This window comes from Dryobates pubescens, chromosome 31 (assembly GCF_014839835.1).
Source record: "Dryobates pubescens isolate bDryPub1 chromosome 31, bDryPub1.pri, whole genome shotgun sequence".
NCBI classification, from domain to species: domain Eukaryota; kingdom Metazoa; phylum Chordata; class Aves; order Piciformes; family Picidae; genus Dryobates; species Dryobates pubescens.
Window position 1 is genome coordinate 974,219 of NC_071642.1, and position 25,460 is coordinate 999,678.

A 25,460-nucleotide genomic window follows, 5' to 3' on the forward strand; every position below is an offset into this window, starting at 1 on the left:
CCCCGCGCGCCGCCTCTCGCCCCCGCCCCGCCCCTCCCGCCCGTGTTGTCGCGGCGGCCCTGAGATGGCGGCGGTGGCGGCGGGCGCGTCGGGATCGGCGGCCGGCGCGGCCCCTCAGCAGCAGCCGCCGCCTCAGCAGCAGCCGCAGCCGGCGCCGGGCGGCGCCGCGGGCTCCGGGGAAGCGGGGGGCGGAGGCGGCGGCGGGGCCGGCGGAGGAGGAGGCGCTGGCGGAGGCGCTGGGCCCGCGCCGGGGTCGGGGTCGGGAGGCGGCGCGGCCGGGGGCGAATCGTGGTACCTGGCGCTGCTGGGCCTGGCCGAGCACTTCCGCACGTCCAGCCCGCCCAAGGTGCGGCTCTGCGTGCACTGCCTGCAGGCCGTGCTGCCCCGCAAGCCCCCGGCCCGCATGGAGGCCCGCACCCACCTCCAGCTCGGCTCCGTGCTCTACCACCACACCCGCAACGGCGACCAGGCCCGCGGGCACCTGGAGAAGGCGGTGAGGCGCGGGGCGCGGCGGGCGGGGGGCAGCCCTGCCGGCGGGGCCGGGCCGTGGGCGCCGCACACTAACCTCCTCTCTTCTCTTGCAGTGGTTGATATCGCAGCAAGTATCCTTCGCCCGGCTGCCCGCGGGGGCTGCCCGCGACGGAGCCCCTCGGCAGGGAGAGCCTGGCCCCTGGGGAGGGGGCTTGAGCCGCCCTTTTAAGCGGACTTCCCTGCGCGGAGGTCGCTGCCGTGGGCGCTCCGCTGCTGCGGGGGGGTGGGGGCGCGGAGCTGTGGCTCCCCCGGGGCGGAGGGGTTGTTTCTCCTTAACCCTGCTGCTGCTAGATCCCCCAGTTCGAAGACGTCAAGTTCGAGGCGGCCAGCCTCCTGTCCGAGCTGTACTGCCAGGAGGTGAGTGCCCCCCGGCCGCTTCTGGCCCTGCAGGGCTGTGTGGGCCCTGGGGGGCTCGGGGTGAGTCTGTTGCTCGGGGGGGGGGTTGCAGAGGGCAGCAGCAGTGTGAGCAGAGAGCAGCCAGAGCCTGGGGGAGGTTGCTGCCGCAGCTTCGGTGCAGGCCCTGCACAGCAGAGGAAGTTTGCTTGGCCAAAGTGTTTCTGTAGCCCTCCTTTAGCCAAAGGCTGACTCAGGGGGAGGGGGGGAGCAGAGGGCTTCCCCCAGGCTTCTGTTGTGTTTCAAAGCTCTTTAACCTTTCCAAGGCCTTTTCACCTCCCTGGAGCTGTTGCAGGCCAGGCTGGATGTGGCCTGGAGTGACCTGGGCGCAGTGGGAGGTGTCCCTGCCCGTGGACCTGGCTGAGCTTGAAGGCCCCTTCCAACCTAAGCCATTCTCTCCACCTCCTCTTTACTCCTCTGAGGCAAAGCTTTGCTCCCTCTCTGAGGGACTGGCAGAGCAGTGGCTCAGGAGGCTGAGTGAAGCCCCTGGGGCAGGAGCCTCTCCCTTCCTCCCTGCTTCGGAGCCGGCAGGGGCTGGGGGGCAGGCAGGGGGGGCTGGGGGCAGGCTGGGGGGGCTGGGGGCAGGCTGGGGGGGCTGGGGGCAGGCTGGGGGGGCTGGGGGCAGGCTGGCTGGCAGCAGGCTGTGCTGAGCAGGCTCTGTGCTTGCCTTGCAGAACTCGGTGGACACAGCCAAGCCTCTGCTGCGCAAGGCCATCCAGATCTCCCAGCAGACTCCCTACTGGCACTGCCGACTGCTCTTCCAGCTTGCAGTAAGTGAGGGCTCCCCAGGGGCAGCCTCAGCTGGGGCCCTCCTGGGACAAAGTGGCCAGAGGAGAGCTGTGTTTCCCTTAAAAGAGCCTTTCCCTGCCCCCCTGCAGTCTGTGCTGCTAGGCAAGTTTGTGCTCTGAAGCAGCCGTCCCTGGGGAGGGGAGCAGGGGGGGAGGGGGCAAGGGCCCTTTCACTTTTCACCCCCCCCAGGACTGCAGCACCTCTCCTGTGGCTGAGAGAGCTGGGGCTGTTCAGCCTGGAGAAGAGAAGGCTCCAGGGAGACCTTAAAACAGCCTTGCAGTACCTGAAGGGCTCCAGGAGAGCTGGGGAGGGACTTGTGACAAGGGCTGGGAGTGCCAGGACCAGGGACAGTGGCTTTGAGCTGCTGGGAGAGGGGAGACTGAGACTGGAGAGGAGGAAGAGACTCTTTCCAGTGAGGCTGGGGAGGCTCTGGCACAGGCTGCCCAGGGAGGCTGTGGCTGCCTCCTCCCTGGAGGTGCTCAAGGCCAGGCTGGAGGAGGCCTGGAGCAGCCTGGGCTGGTGGGAGGGGTCCCTGCCCATGGCAGGGGGCTGGAACTGGATGAGCTTTGAGGTCCCTTCCACCCCAGCCCCTTCTGTGGCTGCATGAGTCAGAGCTCTGTGTGGTGTGACTGGGCTGAGCCTCTTCCCTGGGGGTGTTGCAGCCTGGGGCTGGGGCTGTGCCTGCAGGAGCAGCTCCCATCAGGGGATGCCTCCAGCAGGCAGCAGTTTGGCTGCTCACATGGCAGGCCCAGGAGGAGTCAGGCTTGTCAGAAAGTGCTGCTGAGGCTGCCAGAGCAGGAGCTGACCTCTGCTCTGGGTCTGCCTCCAGCAACTGCACACCCTGGAGAAGGACCTGGTGTCTGCCTGCGACCTGCTGGGCGTGGGAGCGGAGTACGCGCGGGTGGTGGGCTCGGAGTACACCAGGTGAGTTCCCTGCACTGCCTCTGCCCCCTCAGAAGATGCTTTGCTTTCCCCTTGCCAGAGCTTCCTAGACCCCCAGAGTGGCTCAGGTGGGAAGGGAGCTCAGAGCTGCCCTGCTCCAACCTCCCCCCCATGGGCAGGGACAGCTCTGAACTACACTCAGCTGCTCAGGGCCTCAGCCAGCCTGGCCCTGAACACCTCCAGGCAAGGAGCAGCCACAGCCTCCCTGGGCCAGGCTCTCACCACTCTGGCACTGAAGAACTTCTCCCTCAGCTCCAGCCCTGCTCTGCCTCAGCTCCAAACCCTTCCCCCTTGGCCTGCCTCAGACCCCCTCAGGAAAGTCTCTCTGCAGCCTTGCTGCAGGTTTTAGAGGGTAGCTCTGAGGGCTGTGCTCACTGGATGGCTTTGAAAGCCAAACTGCTGCTCCTGGGACTTCTCTCAGAGCTTCTCCAGCTCTTTTTTTTTTCCCCCTGTTAAACCCAGCAGCATTCCCTGAGGCTCTGGGGAGCTGAGCTTCATTGGTTGTCTTAGCAGAAGTGTTTTCAGCAGCTTGCTTTGGTGTTAGAAATGACTGCAGCTGGGACTGCCCCAGGCCTGGACACAAAGCTGAGAGCTGGGATTTGGCTTCCTGAGGCTAGGATTGAGCTGTTCCATCAAGGGTTTCATGTGCTTCCTCTGGCTGCTTCCTGTGCTCTCTGCTCTGCTCTCCTTGAGGGGCAGGTTGGCAGATTTGGGCTTCTTCCCCTCAGGGATTTTAGATCCAGTTGAGGTCTGAGTAACTCTCCTGCAGCCTGACTTGGTTCTGTTCCCTTGCAGGGCACTCTTTCTGCTGAGCAAGGGGATGGTAAGTTGGTTGTGCTCCTGAGCTGGAGCTGGGGGGCTCAGGGTGTTTGTGGCACCCCAGTAATGTGTGCTGGTGTTGTGAATTCCAGCTGCTCCTCATGGAAAGGAAGCTGCAGGAGGTGCATCCTCTCCTCACTCTTTGTGGGCAGATTGTGGAGAACTGGCAAGGAAACCCCATCCAGAAGGAGTCCTTGAGGGTCTTCTTCCTGGTGCTGCAGGTCACACACTACCTGGATGCAGGGCAGGTGGGTGTGAGCTGGGCCTCCTGCAGCTCCCCTCTGGCTCTGCAAGATCAGCCAGTTCCAGCTGCCCCCAGCACTGCTTGCCTCAGCCAGCCTGGCCTTCAGTGCTGCCAGGCTTGGAGCAGCCTGCTCAGGGCCTCAGCACCCTCCTGGGGAGGAGCTTCCTCCTGCTGTCTCATCCCAGTCCAGCTTCTGCCCATCTGAAGCTGTCACCCCCTGCCCTGTCCCTGCAGGGCTCTGCACAGAGCCCCTCCCCAGCTGCCCTGCAGCTCCTTCAGGCACTGGAAGCTGCTCTGAGGTCTCCCTGGGGCCTTCCCCAGCCCCAACCCTCTCAGCCTGGCCTCAGTGCAGCTCCAGCCCTGGCATCATCTTCGTGGCCTCCTCAGGAGCCGCTGGGGGCTGCTTGCCCTGGCTGGGAGCAGCAGGAGGGAGGTGGAGCAGCTGTGCTGGGCAGCTGGCTGTGATGTGTGTGCTGTGTGCAGGTGAAGAGTGTGAAGCCCTGCCTGAAGCAGCTGCAGCAGTGCATCCAAACCATCTCCACGCTGCACGACGATGAGATCCTGCCCAGCAACCCTGCTGACCTCTTCCACTGGCTGCCCAAGGAGCACATGTGTGTGCTGGTCTACCTGGTGAGCAGCTCCCTCCCTCTGCTTGGATCCCAGCAGGGAGGGCTGGAAGGGACCTCTGGAGCTCATCCCCAACCCCCTGCTGCAGCAGGGCTCCCACAGCAGCTTGCCCAGGAGCACAGTGCCCAGGTGGGGATGGGAGCTCTGCACACCAGGAGACTCCACAGCCTCTGTGGGCAGCCTGCCCCAGGCCTCCAGCAGCCTCACACCAAAGGAGTTTCTCCTCCTGCTCAGATGGAACCTCCTGGCTTCCAGTTTGTGCCCACTGCTCCTTGTGCTGTCCCTGGGCACCCCTGAGCAGAGCCTGGCCCCAGCCTCTTGCCCCCCACAGCTCCTTCAGCTCCTGCTGAGCATTGCTCAGCTGCCCTCTGGGGCTGCTCTGCTCCAGGCTCTCAGCCCCAGGGCTCTCAGCTGCTCCTCCCAGAGCTGCTCCAGGCCCCTCAGCAGCTTTGTGGCCTCTGCTGGACTCTCTCCACTGGTTCCCTGTCCCCCTGGAGCTGGGGAGCCCAGAACTGGCCTCAGGACTGCAGCTGTGGCCTCACCTTGGCTTTTTCCCCCCAGAGAGAGGGAAACCTTCTCTGCAAGCTCCTGCAATGAGTTTTGCCTCACTTCCTTTGATCCCTCCTGGGTGATAGCAAAGTTGCTTTAAGAAGCTGGCAGCTGAGGAGCTGTGTGACCTCCCCAGGCCTTCCCTGTGTGCAGGGATGACTGCAGGGGATCTGTGCTGTGCTCTCTGGCAGGTGACAGTGATGCATTCCATGCAAGCAGGGTACCTGGAGAAGGCTCAGAAGTACACAGACAAAGCACTGATGCAGCTGGAGAAGCTCAAAAGTAAGGCTGAGGCTTCAGGGCCTGGTGCTGATTCAGCCCAGCCCAGGAGCTCAGCAGCTTCCCTGAGCATCCTGGCTCAGCCCTGGCTGTGCTGCAGCCCAGAGCTCTGCCTTGAGGCTGGGCACTTAACTGGCAGAGCAGTCAGGGCCTGGGGGGAGTGGGGCTGTGGCTGCTCAGCTGCCTCTGGATCCAGGTTTGGATTCTCCCAACCTGTGCTCCCCAGGGAGGCTTCCCTGGAGTGGTGCTCAGCCCTCCTGCTCCTGGCAGCTGAGGCCTGGTGGCTTGGGTGGGCTTTGGGGCTGTGGGTTGGGTTTAACCTTCTGTCATCCTTCCTGTGGCACATGGCAGAGCAGCTGGCAGTGTGCAAGGCTCCTCTGCCTCCCACCTGCTGCAGCCAGGGACATCAGCTCTGCCTTGCCAGCAGGCAGTCCCTGCAGCTGAGGGGGTGAGGGAGGCTGCTTGGCCAGGGGCTTGCTGCTGCTTTCCCCTCACTGAGTCAGGGACTTCTGCCATTGCAGTGCTGGATTGCAGCCCCATCCTGTCCTCATTCCAAGTGATCCTGCTGGAGCACATCATCATGTGCAGGCTGGTCACAGGCCACAAAGCCACAGCCCTGCAGGAGGTAAGGAGGGGCTGGCAGCACTCCCAGCCCTGCAGGGGCACAGGGCCCCTGCTGAGGAGCACTCTGGGGCTCCAGGGGGGACCCCAGCAGTGCTCAACCACTGCCAGGCCTCACGGTGCTCAGCACACTGACACTCCACAGCTGTGGAGTGAGCTCCTCTCAGAGCTTTGGTTGGGCCACTCTGGAGCTGCTGATGGAGGCAGTGAGGGACTGGTGGCTGCAGCTGGCAGCTTCCTCTTGCAGCCTGGCCCTCAGAGAGGCTTCACTGCTCCTCTCAGCACAGCTTGGCCAAGGTTTTAGGGCTCCCTCCCTTTCTGTCCTCCTCTCCCATGGCTCTGGGAGGAGGGGGAGTGGGACACTTAGTGCCAAACCTCTGCTTTGCTCCTCTCCATTCTCAGTCACTTTGCAACCCTCTGCACTCATCCTGTGTTTCTGGGCTGTTCTGCTGCCTCACCTCAGTGTCTGCTGCCAGCACTGCTCTAGGGGGTGGGGGGAGAGCAGGTTCTGGCTCAGGAAGCCCTCCCAGGCACATCCCCCGTGGGAGATTTGGATCCCAGGGTTGGTTTTTCCCTGCTGCTTGCCAGCTCAGCTGCTGAGGCTCCCAGCAGAGCTTTGGGATGGTTTGCTGCTGCTGCTGCCACCCCACGGTGGAGCTGCTGCAAAGCCAAAGCAGTGTGAGAGGGCAGCAGGGCCTGGAGCCTGCCTTCAGGCAAGCTCAGCTCCCAGCTCTGCCTGGGAGCAGCAGGCACTGGAACCTTGAGGGGTGGGATGTGAGCAGGTGGATTTCACAGAGGTTTGGGCTGGAAGGGACCTCAGAGATCCTCCAGCTCCAGCCCCCTGCCCTGGGCAGGGACCCCTCCCCCAGCACAGGCTGCTCAGGGCCTCATCCAGCCTGGCCCTGAACACCCCCAGGCAGGGGGCAGCCACAGCCTCCCTGGGCAGCCTGTGCCAGAGCCTCCCCAGCCTCCCTGCACAGAACTCCTTCCTCAGCCCCAGTCTCAATCTGCCCTCCTCAAGCTGAGAGCTTCAGAGCAGCAGATGGAGAGCCTAAGGCAGCACTTTTTGCCCCAACAGATCTCCCAGGTCTGCCAGCTCTGCCAGCAGTCTCCCAGACTCTTCTCCAACCATGCTGCCCAGCTGCACACTCTCTTAGTAAGTGTCCACAGGCAGCAGTAAGCTTCTAACTCTCTGGAAGACCCTGCCCAAGGCTCCTGCTCACAGCTTGTAAGTGCAGAGTATGCAGAGAGGCAGCCAGGAGGATCTGCTGGGTAAGGGCTGTGGGAGCCAGGGGCAGCCCTGCTGGGGGCACTCCCAGCCAGTGGTGCTCCAGGGAGCCCCAGCCTGGGCTGGCTGTGCAGAGGCTCTCAGAGCTGCCCCAGCCTGGGCTGGCTGTGCAGAGGCTCTCAGAGCTGCCCCAGCCTGGGCTGGCTGTGCAGAGGCTCTCAGAGCTGCCCCAGCCTGGGCTGGCTGTGCAGAGGCTCTCAGAGCTGCCCCAGCCTGGGCTGGCTGTGCAGAGGCTCTCAGAGCTGCCCCAGCCTGGGCTGGCTGTGCAGAGGCTCTCAGAGCTGCCCCAGCCCCAGCCTGGGCTGGCTGTGCAGAGGCTCTCAGAGCTGCCCCAGCCTGGGCTGGCTGTGCAGAGGCTCTCAGAGCTGCCCCAGCCCCAGCCTGGGCTGGCTGTGCAGAGGCTCTCAGAGCTCCCCCAGCCCCAGCCTGGGCTGGCTGTGCAGAGGCTCTCAGAGCTCCCCCAGCCTGGGCTGGCTGTGCAGAGGCTCTCAGAGCTGCCCCAGCCTGGGCTGGCTGTGCAGAGGCTCTCAGAGCTGCCCCAGCCTGGGCTGGCTGTGCAGAGGCTCTCAGAGCTGCCCCAGCCTGGGCTGGCTGTGCAGAGGCTCTCAGAGCTGCCCCAGCCTGGGCTGGCTGTGCAGAGGCTCTCAGAGCTGCCCCAGCCTGGGCTGGCTGTGCAGAGGCTCTCAGAGCTGCCCCAGCCTGGGCTGGCTGTGCAGAGGCTCTCAGAGCTGCCCCAGCCTGGGCTGGCTGTGCAGAGGCTCTCAGAGCTGCCCCAGCCTGGGCTGGCTGTGCAGAGGCTCTCAGAGCTGCCCCAGCCCCAGCCTGGGCTGGCTGTGCAGAGGCTCTCAGAGCTGCCCCAGCCCCAGCCTGGGCTGGCTGTGCAGAGGCTCTCAGAGCTCCCCCAGCCTGGGCTGGCTGTGCAGAGGCTCTCAGAGCTCCCCCAGCCCCAGCCTGGGCTGGCTGTGCAGAGGCTCTCAGAGCTCCCCCAGCCTGGGCTGGCTGTGCAGAGGCTCTCAGAGCTGCCCCAGCCTGGGCTGGCTGTGCAGAGGCTCTCAGAGCTGCCCCAGCCCCAGCCTGGGCTGGCTGTGCAGAGGCTCTCAGAGCTTCCCCAGCCCTGCAGCCAGCAGGGACAGCCCCAGCCAGAGCAGGGTGCTCAGAGCCCAGGACAAGCTGAGCTGGGCTGGCTCCAGGGTGGGGGCAGCCCCTCTGTGTTGCCTGAGGAATCTCCTCTCTCCTGCAGGGGCTCTACTGCATCTCTGTCAACTGCATGGACAATGCAGAAGCACAATTCACTACAGCACTGAGGGTAAGAGCTGCTTCCCAGGCTGCTGCCTGGCCACAGGCAGGCTGGAGCTGGGCTCCTTGCAGCTGTGTGGCTCACTGGAGGCTGGAAGGGGAATCCACAGCTCCTCTGGTTCAGCTCACAGGATGGGTTGGGTTGGAAGGGACCTTCAAGATCATCCAGTCCCAAGCCCCTGCCAGAGGCAGGGAGCCCTTCACCAGCCCAGGCTGCTCAGGGCCTCATCCAGCCTGGCCTGGAGCCCCCCCAGGGAGGGCACAGCCATGACCCCTCTGGACAGACTGTCTCCCCACCCTCACTCCCTCCTCACTGCTGCAGCAATGCTGCTCCCAGTACAGGTCAGGAGGGTTTCAGGCTGTGTTCCCCATGAGCTGAGCAAGCTCTGGGTGAGCTGCTGCAGGGCTTGACTGTGGCTTTCCTCCCTCCTCAGCTCACCACACATCAGGAACTGTGGGCATTCATTGTGACAAACCTGGCCAGTGTCTACATCAGGGAAGGTAACAGGCACCAAGAGGTGAGTTGGGTTCTCCTCTGAGCTGCTGGGGGGCAGGAAGCTGCCTGAAGAGGTCCAGCATGGGTTGGGTTGGAAGGGACCCCCAAAGCTCCTCCAGTCCAATCCCCCTGCACTCAGCAGGGACATTCTCCACCAGAGCAGATTGCTCAGAGCCTCCTTGAGCCTGGCCTTGAATATCCCCAGGGATGGGGCCCTGACCACCTCCCTGAGCAGCCTGTTGCAGTGCTCCAGCAGCCTGATGGTGCAGAGCCTGTTGCTGAGATCCTCTCCTCCCAAACCACTGCCCCTCAGCACCTCAGGCCTTTGCAGGCAGCTCCTCTGCAGCCTGCTTGCAGCTCCCTTCCATCATCCTGACTCAACCAACCCATTTGCTGCAGTCTGCCTCTCTTCAGGTGGTTTCTTGCATGACAAAGCCTCCCAGGCTGGAACTGAACACCCAGAAATAGCTGTGTGGAGGTGTTGGTTGTGCTTCAGGCTCTGGCAATTCATCCTGTGGTGCTCTGCCTGATCCCTCAGCAGAAGCTTCCCACAACCAGGCTTAGAAGTTCCTTGTGGAGGGGCTGTGACAGAGCTCAGCCCCACACAGGGAGTGAAACAGCTGAGAGCAAAACCACCATTAGAAGCTTGGCCCTTGGGGGTTTTCCTCACTTCAGTTCCTGCTTTAAATTCAAGAGCAAACCTGCTGCACTATGTACTGCAGCAGCTGCAGCAGCCAGAAGCCTTTGGAGCCAGGGCTGGCATTGTGCAGGAGTAGAAAGGCTGAGAACTGCTCTGAAACTTAGGTTCAGGCTCCAGTTGGGCTTGAAAACTGCTGGGGTTGGAGTGCTGGGGCTGAGCAGCAGAGGAAAGCTGAGCTGGGGCTGAGCAGCAAAGGAAAGCTGAGCTGGGGCTGCACTGCTGAGCTGGGGCTGAGCAGCAGAGGAAAGCTGAGCTGGGGCTGCACTGCTGAGCTGGGCCTGATGCTCTTTCTCCTCTCCTCCCTCTCTGCAGCTCTACAGCTTATTGGAAAGGATCAATCCAGACCATAATTTTCCTGTGAGGTGAGAACTGCAGAACCTGTCCTGCTGCTGGGTTCCAGGGAGGGATCAGAAGGGACCTCTGGAGCTCCCCAAGCCCCTGCCCCAGCAGGGCTCCCCCAGCAGCCTGCCCAGGAGCACAGTGCCCAGGGGGGGTTGGGAGCTCTGCACACCAGGAGACTCCACAGCCTCTCTGGGCAGCCTGCCCCAGGCCTCCAGCAGCCTCACACCAAAGAAGTTTCTTCTCCTGGGCTCCACTTTGTGCCCCTTGCTACTGAGCAGAGCCTGGCCCCAGCCCCTTGCCCCCCACAGCTCCCTCAGCTCTTGCTGAGCATTGCTCAGCTCCCCTCTGGGGCTGCTCTGCTGCAGGCTCTCAGCCTCAGGGCTTCTTCCAAGGCAGAAGTTTTAGGCACTCATTCCCTGCAGTGTTTGGAGATCTGCTGCTGGGGCAGGTTCCTGGGGGCCTGCAAGGTGCAGCCCCCCTCAGACCTGGCTCTCAGGGGGCCCTGGCTCTCAGGGGCCCTGGCTCTCAGGGGCCCTGGCTCTCAGGGGGCCTGGCTCTCAGGGGGCCTGGCTCTCAGGGGCCCTGGCTCTCAGGGGCCCTGGCTCTCAGGGGCCCTGGCTCTCAGGGGCCCTGGCTCTCAGGGGGCCTGGCTCTCAGGGGGCCTGGCTCTCAGGGGCCCTGGCTCTCAGGGGCCCTGGCTCTCAGGCCCCCTGGCTCTCAGGCCCCCTGGCTCTCAGGGGGCCTGGCTCTCAGGCCCTGGCTCTCAGGGGCCCTGGCTCTCAGGCCCCCTGGCTCTCAGGCCCCCTGGCTCTCAGGCCCCCTGGCTCTCAGGGGCCCTGGCTCTCAGGCCCTGGCTCTCAGGCCCTGGCTCTCAGGCCCCCTGGCTCTCAGGCCCTGGCTCTCAGGCCCCCTGGCTCTCAGGCCCTGGCTCTCAGGGGCCCTGGCTCTCAGGCCCTGGCTCTCAGGGGCCCTGGCTCTCAGGCCCTGGCTCTCAGGGGCCCTGGCTCTCAGGCCCCCTGGCTCTCAGGCCCCCTGGCTCTCAGGCCCTGGCTCTCAGGCCCTGCTCTCTCTCTCTCCAGCTCTCACTGTCTCCGGGCAGCAGCCTTCTACATCCGAGGCCTCTTCTCCTTCTTTCAAGGAAGATACAATGAGGCAAAGTGAGTACAAAACCCACCCAAAGAGACACTAAATCAGGGGGCTCAAGATGAGAAAGGACCCCCCTGAGGCTGCCTCTCAAGTCTGCCAGCTCTGCTCCTCCTGGGCTCGGCCCCAGCGCTGCGGTGCCGAGGGCAGAGCCCCGGGGAGCCGCCGGCCTGGCTCAGCTCTGCTGAGAGCTGAGGCCTGGGGACTCAGGGCCTTGCTGAGGGTCACCTTCCAGCCCTCAGCACTGGTAGCTGCTGGGTGGATTCAGGTGGCTCTCAGTGGTGCTTCTGAGGCGAGGCAGAGGTTCCTCAGCCCCTTCTGCTCCCCCTGGCAGACGATTCCTGCGGGAGACGCTGAAGATGTCCAACGCAGAAGACTTGAATCGCTTAACAGCCTGCTCCCTGGTGCTGCTGGGGCACATCTTCTATGTGCTGGGCAACCACAGGGTGAGTGCTGCTCCCTGGTGCTGCTGGGGCACATCTTCTATGTGCTGGGCAACCACAGGGTGAGTGCTGCTCCCTGGTGCTGCTGGGGCACATCTTCTATGTGCTGGGCAACCACAGGGTGAGTGCTCCCTGGTGCTGCTGGGGCACATCTTCTATGTGCTGGGCAACCACAGGGTGAGTGCTGCTCCCTGGTGCTGCTGGGGCACATCTTCTATGTGCTGGGCAACCACAGGGTGAGTGCTGCTCCCTGGTGCTGCTGGGGCACAGCTTCTATGTGCTGGGCAACCACAGGGTGAGTGCTGCTCCCTGGTGCTGCTGGGGCACAGCTTCCATGTGCTGGGCAACCACAGGGTGAGTGCTCCCTGGTGCTGCTGGGGCAACCACAGCCTGCTCCAGCTCTGCTCTTCCCCTCTCAACCTTCACCTTGTTTGCTAAAGCAAATGAATCAGAGTGGTTTAGCTTGCAAGGGACCTTAGAGATCAGCCAGTCCCAATGTCCCTGCTGGGGGTGGGGACACCTCCCACTAGGTAAGGCCTCATCCAGCCTGACTTGCAACAGTCCCAGGCTTGGAGCCTCCACAGCCTCTCTGGGCAGCCTGTCCCAGGGCCTCAGCACCCTCCTGGGGAAGAACTTCCTCCTCCTGTCTCACTCAGTCCAGCTTCCAGTCTGCAGCCATCACTCCCTGCCCTGTCACTGCAGGGCTTTGTGCTGAGTCCCTCTCCAGCTCTCCTTTAGCTCCCTTCAAACCCTGCAGGCTGCTCTCAGGCCCCCAGGACCCTGTGTGAAATGATTTGATGTGAAGGGTGCTTGGTGTGCCACCAGAGGCTGGTAGCCTGCTGACCTCCCCAGGTCCTTGGCTGTCATTTTCACATCACCTCACAAGCTTGGGGTGGTTGAGCTCTCCTGGAAGGGTTTCTCTGAGGCCTGAAGGCAGCTGGGTAGAGGAGAAGCTTCCTGCTGTGGAAGGAGTTGTGGCTGCAAGCTCCTTGGGTCCCATGGATGAAATGCTTCCTGGACACAAATCCCTAGGACAGAGCAGAGTCCCAGGCCAGGATGTGTTTGAGTTGTGCCTCTAAGCCCTTGGCAGCCATTCCCACAGAGCCCTTTGCCACCCCCAGGTTCCCACCTGTGGGCAGGGAGGGTTGGCAGGGTGGGGGAGATGGAACCTGCAGAAGTCCATTTGATTGTGCTCTCTGCTCCTGAGCAGGAAAGCAACAACATGGTGGTGCCAGCCATGCAGCTTGCAAGCAAGATCCCAGACATGTCTGTGCAGCTCTGGTCCTCAGCTCTCTTGAGAGGTAAGGCAGGAAAAGGCCCTGGAACTCAGAGGGTCTTGGAGCTAAAGGTTCTGGTGGTTAAAAGCAGCCAGGAGCCTGTTGCTGCTCACTGTGCCTCGGATTAGATTGACAGAGTGGGCTGGGCTGGAAGGGACCTCAGAGACCCCCCAGCTCCAGCCCCCTGCCAGGGGCAGGGACCCCTCCAGCAGCCCAGGCTGCTCAGGGCCTCATCCAGCCTGGCCCTGAACACCCCCAGGCAGGAGGCAGCCACAGCCTCCCTGGCCAGACTTCCTCCTCTCCAGTCCCAGTCTGCCCTGTCCCAGCTTCAGTCCCTTCCCTCTCAGGGAGCAGCTGGAGCCAGGGCCTGCTCGCAGGGCCTGCTCCCACTAGGTGGTGCTGGGAGCTAAGCAGACAGAGTTCCAGCTGCCCTGGGGCTCTTCTGGGAGGGAGGAGTTGGCTTCCTGCTTCCAGAGCTGCTCTAATCTGGGCTTTAGTAGGTGGAAGCCAAAGGAACCCCAAGGCTGACACCAAATGCCCTTGGGGAGGGGGAGGCTTCAGCTCCCCCACCTGCCCCCTGCTTCTCTGGGGGCTGTCTGCCAGCAGGGCTTTGGCTGTTGCAGTGAGTCAGCAGCTGGAGGGGAGAGGCCTTGCAGGCAGCTGCTCAGCTGGCAGCAGCTCAGGTGCTGCTCCTGGGTGAGGTCTCCACATGCTTCCCTTGCAGACCTGAACAAAGCCTGTGGCAATGCCATGGATGCCCATGAGGCAGCCCAGATGCATCAGAACTTCTCCCAGCAGCTCCTCCAGGACCACATTGAGGCCTGCAGTCTTCCAGAACACAATCTCATCACGGTGAGAGAGGCTCAGCCTGCAGCTGGGCAGCCCCAAGGTGCTTTGCTCCCTTCTGCTGAGCAGCCTTGGCCCTGAGCTGCCAAAGTCCAGGCTGCTTCCTAGTGTCTGACCTGGGCTGGGAACAGGAACAGGAAGTGACTCAATGGATTCCCTCCCTCTGGGAGGCTTTCCTGGGGGGCAAGGGCTCTTGGAAGCCTTTTCTTGGTACTCCAGGCCTTGCCTTTGTTTGAGATGGCTTTTGGAGCAGGTCCTCACTTCAGCTTGGTGCCAGCTGCTGCCAGGCCCTGGCTGTGCTCTCAGGGTTTAGTGTCTGGGTCACCACTCTGCCTCCTGGGGGGCTGTTCAGTTCTGCCCTGCTGAAAGCATCCTGCAGTTGCCTTTGCTAATCCTGCTGCTCTCTGAGGCTGCATTTTCACTCTGCAGCATCTGCTGTGCAGAGCCTTAGGCTGCAGCTTGCTTGGGGCTTTCCTGCTGCCCTGCCCAGCAGAACCACTTTAAACTCTGGTGTGAAACTAGGGGATGGTTTCCTCAGCTGCAGCTCAGCAAGAGCTTAAGACCACTTCCTGCTGGGGCTGAGGTCATGCCCAGGAGGGAGTGCAGGATGCTCTGAGCTCCCAGCATCACCACCTGGGGAGAGGAAAGGAGGGGAGAAGCCCAGAGGAAGAGGCTGGCTGCTGGCTTCATCCCCAGGAGATCCCAGGGCTGGTGGTGGTGTTTGGGGCTCAGCCTGCCCCAGCCAGGCCCTCCCTCCCCTGCTCTTGCCATGGCTTTTGTCTGTGCTGGGTTAGAAGTCTGGAGGGGGGAAGAGGATTGAGAAACCAAATCCTGCTCCTGTGAGAAGAGCTTTGACTAAGGGCAGAGGCAAATGCTTGAGTCAAGGGATGAGTGAGGAGCTCTGGGAGCTCCAGCTCAGTGCTTCATGGCTCAAGCACAGCCCAAGCTGGATCCCTGCTTCCTGCTGCTCCCCTTTCCCATGCTCAGACAGCTGGAAACTTCCTGCCAGAGCAGGAAATGCTTTCCCTTGACTGCCACTCAGCCCAGATCCAGCAGAGGAGTCAGCCAGGTTTGGGAGGAGAGCAGCACTGGGAGCCCCACACACCTAAAGCAGAGGCAGAGCTGCCACAGCACTGCTCCTGCAGCAAGGCCAGAGGGTGTTCCTCCCCTCCCTGGACAGCAGCTGTAGGATTCTCTTGCTCTTTGTTATCTTGCAGTGGACAGATGGACCACCTCCTGTACAGTTCCAGGCACAGAATGGGCCCACCACCAGCTTGGCCAGCCTCCTGTGAAAGCAGAATCACTCAGCAGGACACTCTGCTTCAAACACAAGAAAGAAAAGAAAAAGAAAGAAGGAAAGGGAAGGAAAATGCCCAGAAAAAGAGAAAAAACAAAAGAAAGAGGGGAAAAAAAAGAGGAGAACCAAAACTGATCCTGCAAGAGCTTTTCTCCAGAGAAAAGGCAGCAGAGTTCCTCTGCCAGGGAGGGCCTTGGAGGCAAAGAGGGTGCAGAAGGACACTGAACACTTCCCAGCCTTGAGGAGGGGGCAGGAGGGCCCTGGAGGGCAGCTGCTGCTCTCCTGAGGTGTGTGAAGCTACAGCTGCAGTGTGCAGAGCTGCTGGGCTTAACCTGCTTCCCTCTGGTGAGAGCTGAGGTTTGGTCCCAGGGACCCTTGCTCCTTCCCTTGGTAGCTGCCTGCTCCTCACACTGGGCCCAGGAGGGGAGGAGGACTCCCCCAGTTCTCAGCACCAGTTGGATTCTGAACACTTCTTCCCCCCCTCCCAAGCCCCTCCCTGGAGTGGGACCTGAGCCCAGCTGTGATGCTTTCTGTGCCCCTCCACGCTGGGTGAGTCCTTGGCTTCAGTGACTGCTTGGAGGCTGCCCTCAAGTTCTGCATTGTAGGTTTGCTGAGGTAATTTTCCTTCCTTCTTGTCTGCAAGTGGCTGCCAGTGCTGTCTGGGGGCAGGGGGCTCATGGAGCAGGGTGAGGGAGGGGTGGGGGAGGCAGGAGCAGAGAGGGGTGGGGGAGGCAGGAGCAGAGGGGTGAGATCTGAGTGTGGCAGGCAGGGCCCTGCTGGTGCCCCCCAGCTGTGTGCTGCTGTGCCAGGAGCAGGCTGCACCTCCCAGGGCAGTGTGTGACAAGCAGCCACCCCTCAGCCCTCACAGGTGTCTCCTTCTGCCTCCCCACCCTGCTGCCCAGTCCCAGCCTGGGGAAGGCAGAACCATCCCAGAGCAGCTCTCTCCATCTCTGGCTACTTTGCCATGGTGTCTACTGAGGGAGGAAAGTTCTCCCCCTCCTCCTCCTGTCCAGCCCCTGCACTGGCCAGGCAGCTGGGGACCAGCATTTGTGTCCTCCTGCAGCCTCAGGCAGGGAAGGCAGCATCTGTGCCTTAACCATTTGTACCAGTCCCAGCTGAAGCAGGGAGCTCAGGCCCAGGCCCAACAGGAGCCAGAGGCTTATGAGCAAAACTGAACTCTGGAGTCCTGCCCTTTGGCAGCCACCTTCCCAACTCCCCTGCCTTAGCTTTCCCTTTGTCCCAGTTCTGACCTCCCAGCTCTGCCTCCCCCTGCATCTGCCCCTCTCCAAAGCAGGAGAGTGAGGCCCAGGCTGCTTGGTGCAAGCAAACAGGGTGGGAGTTGGTTCATGCCCTGCAGCCTCAGAGCCAGGAGCTGTGCCCTGTAAAGCTTGGGAGCTTCCTGGGGCTGAATAAAAGTGTTTTGCTCTCTTGGTAGCTCTGCATATTTATCTCCCAGCCTAACAGAGAAAAGGGGGAAGGGAAAAGGAGGCTGCCAGAGCAAATGCCCCTGGAGAGCTTCCTGTGGTGGCCTCTGCAAGCAGGGAGACAGCATCTGACCCCCCCAGCTGTAGAGCTTTGATGAGAGGAACAGGATGAAATCTGCCTTGAATCATAGAATGGTTTGGGTTGGAAGGGAGCTCCAGGATCACCTCAGTCCCCCCCTCAGCCTTGCCCCTGCCTAGCACTAGCTCAGACATTTGCTGCTGTGGTTCAGCTCCCTGCTGGATGAAGCTGAGGGGACAGGGACCCAGGGGAGTCTGTGCTTGCTCTCCTGCCAGGCAGTGCTGGGTGAGGCCCTGCCCTCACACACCTGCTCTGGTCACCATCTCCAGGGGGAAACATGGCCTTGAAGCTGGGGTAAGGAGAGTCCTGCTGCTGGGTTTGCAAGAGAAGAACTTTAATTCAGTTGAAATTCTCCCTTGGAACTCGACCCCAGAAACCCCCAGGAAGGGAAGGTGGAGTTGGGAAGGAGGGGGTTGGTGGTGGCAGGCAGAGAGGCCCCAGCCTGCATCAGCTCTCTCTGAGATGGAGCTCCATGGCTGCAGGCAGTCTGCTCCCTGCTGTCCCCTCCAAGGCTGAGGCACTCCCAGGGAAGCTGCCAGGTTGGCAGCAGCAGGGGCAGGAGCCAGCTCCATGCCAACACCTGGGTGCTGCCAGCAGGGCTCTGCTCTGCTGAGTGGAGCTGGGTTCCTGCTCACTGCCCTGGCCTGGCACAGAGCAGCTTGGCTTGAGGAGGGCTCAACAGCTGCCACCTGCCTGGACTGCCAGAGCAGGCCAGGAGGGCTTGGGCTGGAGGGCAGCTCTGGAGCTCAGGCAGCACAGCCCCCTGCAGGCAGCAGGGAGCCCCCAGCCAGAGCCACATCCAGCCTGACCCCAAGTGTCTCCAGGGATGGGACCTCAGCCACCCCCCCAGGCAAGGAGGGATCTGCTCAGGCTGAGGAGAAGCTCACCTTGGGAAGGCTGAGCCCCAGGGCCTGGTTTTAACTTCCCCTTCTGTTTCTTGTGGGGAGCAGCAGCTCTTGGGCTGCTCCCCCCAGGAGCTCCATGAGTTGCTAGAACTCAGCCTCCCTTTTTAAGCCCCTAAGCACAAGAGCTCTCTCCTGAGTGCTCTTAGCAGTTGAGGAACGACCAGGGACTGAGACCTGTCCCTCAGAACCTCAAGTCCTGCTCAGGTGACCCCAAGCATTCTCTCTGGCTGGCTGTCCCCTGGGGCTGGTAGCTAAGGTGCCCATCACAGCTCTAGTGACTCGCTGGCCAAACCAGGAGTGCTGCTTCTCTAAGGCAACAGCAAGCCCAGGCTGGGGAGCTGTGCTCTGGGCTGAGTCTGGGCACTGGGCAGCAGGGGAGATGGCCACCAGTGCCTGCTGAGGGCTCCTGGCCTTACCTTGCTGCCCAGGGCCTGCAGAGCTGAAGGCTGTGTGGGCAGAGAGCTCTTTGCAGCGGCAATTTCCTGGCTCCTCCTTGGGGATACTTTTGTGAGCTGGCTGCTGGCTGCTTCAGCTCCCTCCTGGCTCTGCTCTGGGGAGGGAAGGAAGCACTTGAGGGAAAGGTTCCATGGAAACACTCTTGAACAGGCCACTTGCAGCAGCTGAACTTGGCCTGCCAGGAGGAAGGAGCTGGGAGCTCCCCACCTGCCAGCTTCAGCTGGGTTCTGGGGGTGTGAGGACAGCACTCAGCCAGGGCCCTGCTGCCCCCTTCCCCCCAGGGCGTCCTGCTCCTTCCCCAGCCCCCCTGCAGAGTGCCCCCTGCCAATGTGGTGACTCTTTTCTATCCCCAGGGCCCCCTGGTGCACTGTACAGAGCTTTTTAACACAACTTGTATATTAAATTATTTAATAGTTTTGCCTTTCAGTATCTTTTGTATGTAGCAGAGATTAAAAGGAGAACAAACCCAAGCTGCAATCCTTCCTGCTTCTGGGGGCTGGGGGGTGTGGAAGCTTGACCAGGAGGCACAGAGAGAGCTTTACAGCTGTGGAGTCCTCAGCCTGGCTTTGATTTGACCCCAGAGGAGTTCTAGGCCTTTCCTTTGGGCCCTTGGAATTCTCTCCAGGAGCAAAGCATTGGAAGCCTTCACCTCTAAAGCAAAAGAAGGTAAAGAGAATGGAGAGAGAGGAGAGGTTGGGGCTGGGGGGGTTGGGTTTGGGTTGGGGTTTGTTGTTTGGGTTTTTTCCCCCCTCTGATACTTTTCCAAGAGCAGCAAAAGCTTAACCCAAGAAGCCTCTGAGCCCTGCTTGTAGACAGTGCAAAACCTTCCCTCTGCTGCTGCCTGAAGTGTTTGCCCTCTGGGAGTCCATTTGTGGGAGGCCCTCAGGAGATGGAGATCTCTTTGCTGGGACTTCAACTAAAACTGGTTGGGTTTCTTCCCCCCTGCCCCTCTGCCTGCACTCCCTGAGCTGCCACCAGCAGAAGGGGAGTGATGGAAGTGGGGCCTGGGAGGGCTGTGCTGCCAGCTGGGAGCACAGCAGGAGGTGCCTGGGGGCCTTCAGCACTTTGATGTCACTTCTCAGCCAGCTGGGGATGCTCACACACCTGGAATGCTCTCCTCTGGTCTGGGAAAGCCTGGGATCAGCCAAAGCTTTGGAGGATGGTCTCAGACACCTGGATTGCTCTCATTGCAGCTGTGCACTCAGGGAGGCTGCTGAGTGCATTTGCTCCTCCTGGGTTAAGGGAGGCTGCTTGCTTCTGCCCCTTAGCCCCAACTTTGATGGCAGCATCTCTGCTGCTGGAGCCTGAATTTGAAAGGAAGAGGAAAACTGCTGAGCTCCCTCAGCTGGGAGTGACATGGGGAAGACAAGTGAACGTCCTGAGCCTTAGCAGCAGCAGACTGCCCCTTCCCAGGGGCTCATGCAGGCCAAGCTGCTCCCTTGAACTTCATCACAGCAGCCAAGCAGGTTCTGTCCCAACAAGCTGCTCCCTGGATGGGAGCATCTTAACCCAAACAGCAGCTTGTTTCCTGCCAAAGGTGGGACTGGGCTATGCTGACACCAGAGTCTCCTTACCCTGCTCCTCTGCAGCTCCTTCCTCAGCAGAAAAATCACATCTGGTTGAAATGGAACCATCATCATCATCATCATCATCACCACCACCTTCTGCCTCACCCAGCTGCTGCTGGGGCCGACTCTGGGATCTTCTCCTGGCACAGGATGGCCTTTGGTGGCAGAACTCTCACCTGAAACACAGCAGCAAGAGGTACAAAGAAGTTTGGTGCTTGCCCAAGAGATCTGGAAACACATCCAGAGTGGATCCTGTCTGTGTGTCACTCTGCCAGGGGCTTGCCAGGAGCTGCCACAGCCAAGTGAAGGCAGCCTGCTGCAGGGCAGGTTTTGTCAAGTCCTTGGTTTATTCCTCCCTAAACACTTAGTTCCAAACATAAAAGAGGAGGGGAAAAAAAGCTCTTCCAGTCCTTGCTAGGAGCCCTTTGCAGCTGGCAAAGCTCTGCTCTCACCTTGCTGGCCAAACCAGGACAAGGAAATAAAAAGTCAGGGAAGAGGTTTCTGGGAATAACCTCAGCCAGCTGCAAGGTAATAAACTGCCCCTTGTGCTAGACCTGTTCTGAAGCTCCTGCCGAGGCAGCAGGGAGAGCTGCAGCCTCTCTGAGCTTGCTCCTGTGGGGATGAAAGCAGCACTTCAGAAGGATCCAGCCCTGAAGTTTTGCATGGCCTGAGGTGAAGCCAGGGGCTTTTAGTGCCTTGGGAGAGGCATTAACTGCAGTAAGGACGGGCTGGGAGCTGTGCCTTTAACCCTTGGTGAGCTGGAGCTAAAGCTGGCCTGGCCAATGGGTTGAGGAAGGTTCTTTGTAACAAATCCCAAAGCTTTGTGTTTGGTCTTACAAAGCAGACTGAGCTGAGCACGAAGCTGGTACCAGGAATGGGGAATCGTTCACTCAGCTCTCAAAAGTTGTGTTGGAGCAGCCCTGGAAGCTGAGCAGGCTCCAGAAGCATGGAGTGAGGGAAGAGGCCTGGATTCAGCTCTGCTTCTGCTGCTGCCTCCTTGAATGATGAAGGCTGGAAAAGCCCTCTCGGGTCATCGAGTCCAACCATCACCGCGGCCACTAAAGCTTGGCCCCAGGTGCCACGGCCACAGGCAGCCTGTGCCCCCCTGGCAGCCGAGGAATCGTTCCTCAGTGCAGCCCAGCCGTGCCCGGAGCCGGCAGCTCAGATGGCAGTTTTGGTGCGAATCGAGTTGTTCCAGGAGCCTTGCGGGTAAAAGCTGCTTTATGAATGCCTCTCTTCCCGTTTCTGGGGGTCGCCCCGACCGAGCTAAACCCACCCGCGGCCGCCCCCAGCGCCGCGGAGCTCCCCGCAGCCCGGTGCGCGGCCCCGCGGCTCAGGGGTTAACGAAGCTTTCCCCGGCTCCCGCGGGGCAGATCCTATCGGGGCCCCGTCGGAGGTGCGGCCGGTGGCTGGGGAAGGGCTGCGCACCCCTGACCCAGATCCGCGGGGGAAGCAGATGAGTCACCCCCCGCGGGGCTGCCGCCCGGCGGGCCGGGGCTTGTCCCGCCGCTGCCTGCCGCGGGGCCCGCGGCCTGCCCCCGCTCCGCCCGCCACGGCGGCACGGCCCCGGACACCGCCGAAACCTCTGGCACCGGGACAGCCGCGGAGCCCCCGGGGAGGCGAGACCCGGCGCGGCCCTTCTGCCCCCTCGCCACGCTTCCCGCCTCACGACCCCACCGCCGGCCCCTATCTGCGGCCCCAGGCCGGCCTGGGCGGGCGGATAAGGGCCTCCCGGCGCGGCCCCGGCCCCTCCCCGCGGGCAGCGCATCACCTCAGTCGGCCTCGGCGCGGTGCCGGCCGGAGAGGGCGGGCGGGGGCGGCCGGGCCCTGCCCGCCGTGGCGCTGGGGGGGCAGCGGAGCCCCGCTGCTCGCAGCCCGGCCGGGCCGGGCCGCGGGCCACGCCCCCTGTGCGCCCATTGGCTCCCGAGCCTCCACCCACCCGGCGATGCACGGGGCTCATCGGTTGGGCAGCGCGTCAGTCTTAGCGCCGCCCCGCCTCTTTTCCTCACCGCTTAGTAGGTGGGCGGGCCGAGGGCTGACCGTGCTTTGTGATTGGCTAGAGCGCGGACAACCCTAGTTTTTGATTGGTGCCCGGCCCCATCAGTCTTTCATTTCAAAAAACTTAATAATAATTAAAAAGCAAACAAACAAACAAAAAAAACCCCCGAAACCGCTCCGCGCGCCCCCAGTGATAGGATCATTAAAAAGAAAAACAAGCAAAGAGGCCGGAGCCGGAAAGGAGCAGCGAAGCGCGCGGGGGCGCAAAAAAAGTTGTGTTTGGGGCTTTCTTATTCCTCCAAATCTGCCTAGCAACCGAGGGGGGGCCGGGGGGGGGGGGGGGGGGGAGGAGAAACAGATTCCCCAAACCGCCACAAACCAACCAAAACCCGCGGCGCGAGCCAAGGGGACGGTTGGTGGCGCGCGCGCCACCCGCGTGTCCCCTCCCGTCTCCCTCCCCCCCCCGCCCGCCCCCAGGGGGAGTTCCCGCGCCCGGCGGCAGCGCGCGCACGGGGCGGGCACGAGGCGGGTCTCCCTGCGCGCGCAGCGCTTCCCCCCCTCCTCCCCCCCCCCCCCCCCCCCCAGGTCCCTCCTCCCTTCCCCCCCCCCCTTCCCCTCCTCCTCCCCCTCCCCCCCCCCCCTCCTGTCAGTGGCCACCTGAGGGAGCCGCCTCCCCTCCCCCCCCCCACGGCCCCAGTCCGGCCCGGGCCCCGCGGAGGAGGAGGAGGCGGCTCCGAGGGGGCTGAGGAGAGTGAGTGACATCGGCACCCCCCCACAGCCCCTGGGGACCCTGGGGGGGGGGGGGGGTCGTGGCGAGGCTGGGACACGCGCACACACCCCCACCCCACCTCCCCTCCTGAGGGGGCGAGTGGCTGAGGGGAAGGGGCGAGGAGGGGAGATGAGGGGTGGTGAATGGGGGTAGGGGGCGTGTGGAATGAGGGGTGGGGGGCACTGTGAGGTACGTCTGTGCGCCCCCCCCCCCCCCGCACACAGGGGTCCCCCCGGGGGGTACCGGCGCGGGCGCCCCGCGGGCTGCGGGGCTCGCGGCGGGCCCGGCGGGGGAGGGGAGGGCCCCGGCGGGGGCCGCTGTGGGAGAGCGGCCTGGGAGGGGCGGCCACAAAATGGGGGGGGGGGGGGGGGGGTGCTCTGTGTGTGGGGAAAGGTTTGGGGGTGGGGGGGTGGGGAAGACATAAGGGCTGTGGAAGTATGAGGGGAGGGTGGGCACGGCCGAGGGGGTGCCAGGGAGGAGCGAGAGTGCATCCTGGGAGTTGCCCGATAGGCACAGCTACCAGAGCATGTCAGCAAAGCCAGATTATGAGTCCCAGAGACTTGGGAAGGCGGGGGAGGGGAAGTGGGGGAGGGGAGGGAACTACTGATGCTGAAGATGGGGCATCCGGGACGCCGCCTGGGGGGGCGGCGAGCCCCGGCCCGGCTGTCAGCAGCGGCGAGGGGGGGGAAAGGTGCCGCTGGAGCGGCTCTCGTTGTGCCGGCGGGGGAGGGAAGGTAACCGGCAGCCCTGAGCGCTCGGGGGCGGGGGGACGGGGACCAGCCGTCCGCTGCCGGAGAAAAGTGGCACCGAAGTTCTGATCCGACCAAACGGCCCCAAAACCGCCCTCGGGGGGTCCGCTGGGGCAGGGGGGGGATGAGGCATCCCCGGGAATCAAAGGGTGAGGGCAGGCAGGGTGAGGTCACTTAAAAACCGAGGGGACCTGCTGAGCAGGAACAACCGCCCAAAAAATCAAACCGAAGCGACCCAAAACCTGGTTGCTTGCCGGAGAGTGCCAGGTGGGCTGAATTCACGGCAGGGCTTAGAGACGGAGGTGGTTAAGCGGGGTTGATGCCCCCCAGGAGGAGCCCTCCTGACCCTGTGCCTAGAGGCGTGTGGAGGTTGTGTGTGTGCGCGCAAGAGGCTTCGTTTGCGCCCCTCTGAACGCGCCGCGGTTGCCTTTGCCTCGCTGCCGTCTCTCTCCCCGGCAGTGCTTGGTCTTTCTCCGCGAGTTTTGGGGGTTGGGTGGTGCGGAGGTTTTTTTTGTGTGGCTGGCGGGGGGGCTTTAGTTTGTACGCAAGACAAGCTCTGTTGAAAATAAAGTTATATCCTGTCTGTGGTCTGCCACCTTCTCCTCACCCCCCCAGCCATCTGCCAGCTTTCACAGAGCCGATCTGGAGGGCTTCTTCCAAAATCTTCATTCATTAGTAATTGCCAATTGCCTAGCTGCCTTCCACTCGCTCCTTCTTCCCCCCCGCCCCCCCTGTCTTCGTGATTGTAAGTGGGGAGGAAGAGCTGAAGAGAGCTGGAAGGGAGGATCTGGCCCTCTTCTGTGAGCTGTGCCACTTGCTGGAGGTAGGGGGGGGGAAAGAACCCACATTGGTGGTTTGTTAAGGAGTTCAACTTGAGAAGGTTTTGAGTCTTCACAGCAAATTCAGGAGCCAGTTTCAAAGGAGAAAAGGGTGAGGGAAGGGAAGGAACTAAGGGAAAGGAAGGGTGAGGGAAGGAAAGGAACTAAGGGAAGGGAAGGGTGAGGGAAGGGAAGGAACTAAGGGAAGGGTGAGGGAAGGAAAGGAACTAAGGGAAGGGAAGGGTGAGGGAAGGGAAGGAACTAAGGGAAGGGAAGGGTGAGGGAAGGAAAGGAACTAAGGGAAGGGAAGGGTGAGGGAAGGAAAGGAACTAAGGGAAGGGAAGGGTGAGGGAAGGAAAGGAACTAAGGGAAGGGAAGGGTGAGGGAAGGAAAGGAACTAAGGGAAGGGAAGGGTGAGGGAAGGAAAGGAACTAAGGGAAGGGAAGGGTGAGGGAAGGGAAGGAACTAAGGGAAGGGAAGGGTGAGGGAAGGAAAGGGTGAGGGAAGGAAAGGAACTAAGGGAAGGGAAGGGTGAGGGAAGGGAAGGAACTAAGGGAAGGAAAGGGTGAGGGAAGGAAAGGAACTAAGGGAAGTAAGGGAAGAAAAGGGAAAGGTGATGGAGGTACAGGAATTAAGGGAAGGGAAGGGTAAGGGAAGTAAAGGAATTAAGGGAAGAAAAGGGAAAGGTGAAAGCAGGGAAGAAAAAGGGTGAAAGAGATAAGGGAAGAGAAGCATGAAAGGGAAGAGAAGGGAAGGGTGAAGGAAGTAAGGGAAGAAAAAGCAGGGGAGGAGCTGAATGAAGGGAAGCAAAAGGTTTTCTTTGTGCTTCAGCTGCTCAGGAGTGAGCAGGACGAGTGTGCCGTCGGGGCTGGCTGGGTGCAAGGCGCTGCTGAATGCAAGGCAAATGCTCTGCAGCCCTTCAGTACTTTTCATGACTGTACTGAGCACTACGTTGGATGGAGGACAGTGTGTGGGTTTAGTGGGCAGCCTTCTCCTCAGCTGCAGGTTTGAGCCTCTCTTCCAGTCTCAGTCTGAGTGGCACAGATGACTTCTGTGAGCGAGGTTCCCAGGAGCTGGGTGGTGTCTTGCACCGACCTGAGCAGGCAGGCTGTGCGGGCAGGGGCTGAGGGTGCAGCAGGTGATGGCTGCCCAGGGAGAGCTGGGGCTGTGTAGTCTGGGGAAGTGCAGCCTGAGAGGGGATCTCAGAGGTGCTGATCAATACCCAGAGGGTGGGGGTCAGGAGGATGGCACCAGGCTTCTGTCAGTGGTGCCCAGTGGCAGGGCAAGGGGCAGCAGGCACAAACTGGAACACCAGGAGGAACTTCTTGAATTGAAGGGTAGTGAAGCACTGGAGCAGGCTGCCCAGAGAGCTGGTGGAGTCTCCATCCCTAGAGTCATTCCAAACCCACCTGGATGTGTTCCTGTGTGATCTTCTCTAGGTGGCCCTACCTTGGCAGGGGGCTGGCCTCAGTGATCTCCAGAGGTCCTTTCCATGCTGTCTTAGCACTCACATGGAGCCCAGCTGCCCTCTGTGTGTGCCCCTGCTCCCCAAACCCTGCTGCCCAATGGGCTCCTGTCTGAAGCGAGCTAAGTGCTGCAGGCTGTTTCACGTCTCCCAGTTGGCTTCATTTTAAACATCTTCATTCCCAGTTGCCATGAACAATTTCAGAGGGTCCTGCAAGAAGCAACTTGTCTGAGAGCAGAAAGCTCCA

The 25,460-nt window shown here is 61.9% G+C and overlaps 2 protein-coding genes across 2 annotated transcripts in view; both read left to right on the forward strand.

Annotated features, from left to right (window-relative positions):
- The first annotated feature begins 43 nt into the window (after positions 1-43).
- MAU2 (MAU2 sister chromatid cohesion factor) lies at positions 44-15,601 on the forward strand. Its single transcript, XM_054175120.1, has 19 exons — positions 44-493; positions 585-602; positions 823-888; positions 1,599-1,694; positions 2,543-2,637; positions 3,451-3,478; positions 3,567-3,722; positions 4,202-4,348; positions 5,086-5,176; positions 5,695-5,798; positions 6,873-6,950; positions 8,323-8,388; positions 8,813-8,896; positions 9,887-9,936; positions 10,996-11,073; positions 11,394-11,505; positions 12,713-12,803; positions 13,504-13,631; positions 14,843-15,601. The coding sequence occupies exons 1-19, from the start codon at positions 65-67 to the stop codon at positions 14,915-14,917; spliced, it is 1,992 nt and encodes a 663-aa protein (XP_054031095.1). The 5' UTR covers positions 44-64; the 3' UTR covers positions 14,918-15,601.
- A 6,449-nt stretch (positions 15,602-22,050) lies between these two features.
- GATAD2A (GATA zinc finger domain containing 2A) overlaps positions 22,051-25,460 on the forward strand; it is a 52,055-nt gene continuing 48,645 nt past the window's right edge. The window contains exon 1 of the mRNA XM_054175103.1: positions 22,051-22,163. The gene's annotated coding sequence lies outside the window, so the exon portion shown is untranslated. The remainder of the gene's footprint in view (positions 22,164-25,460) is intronic.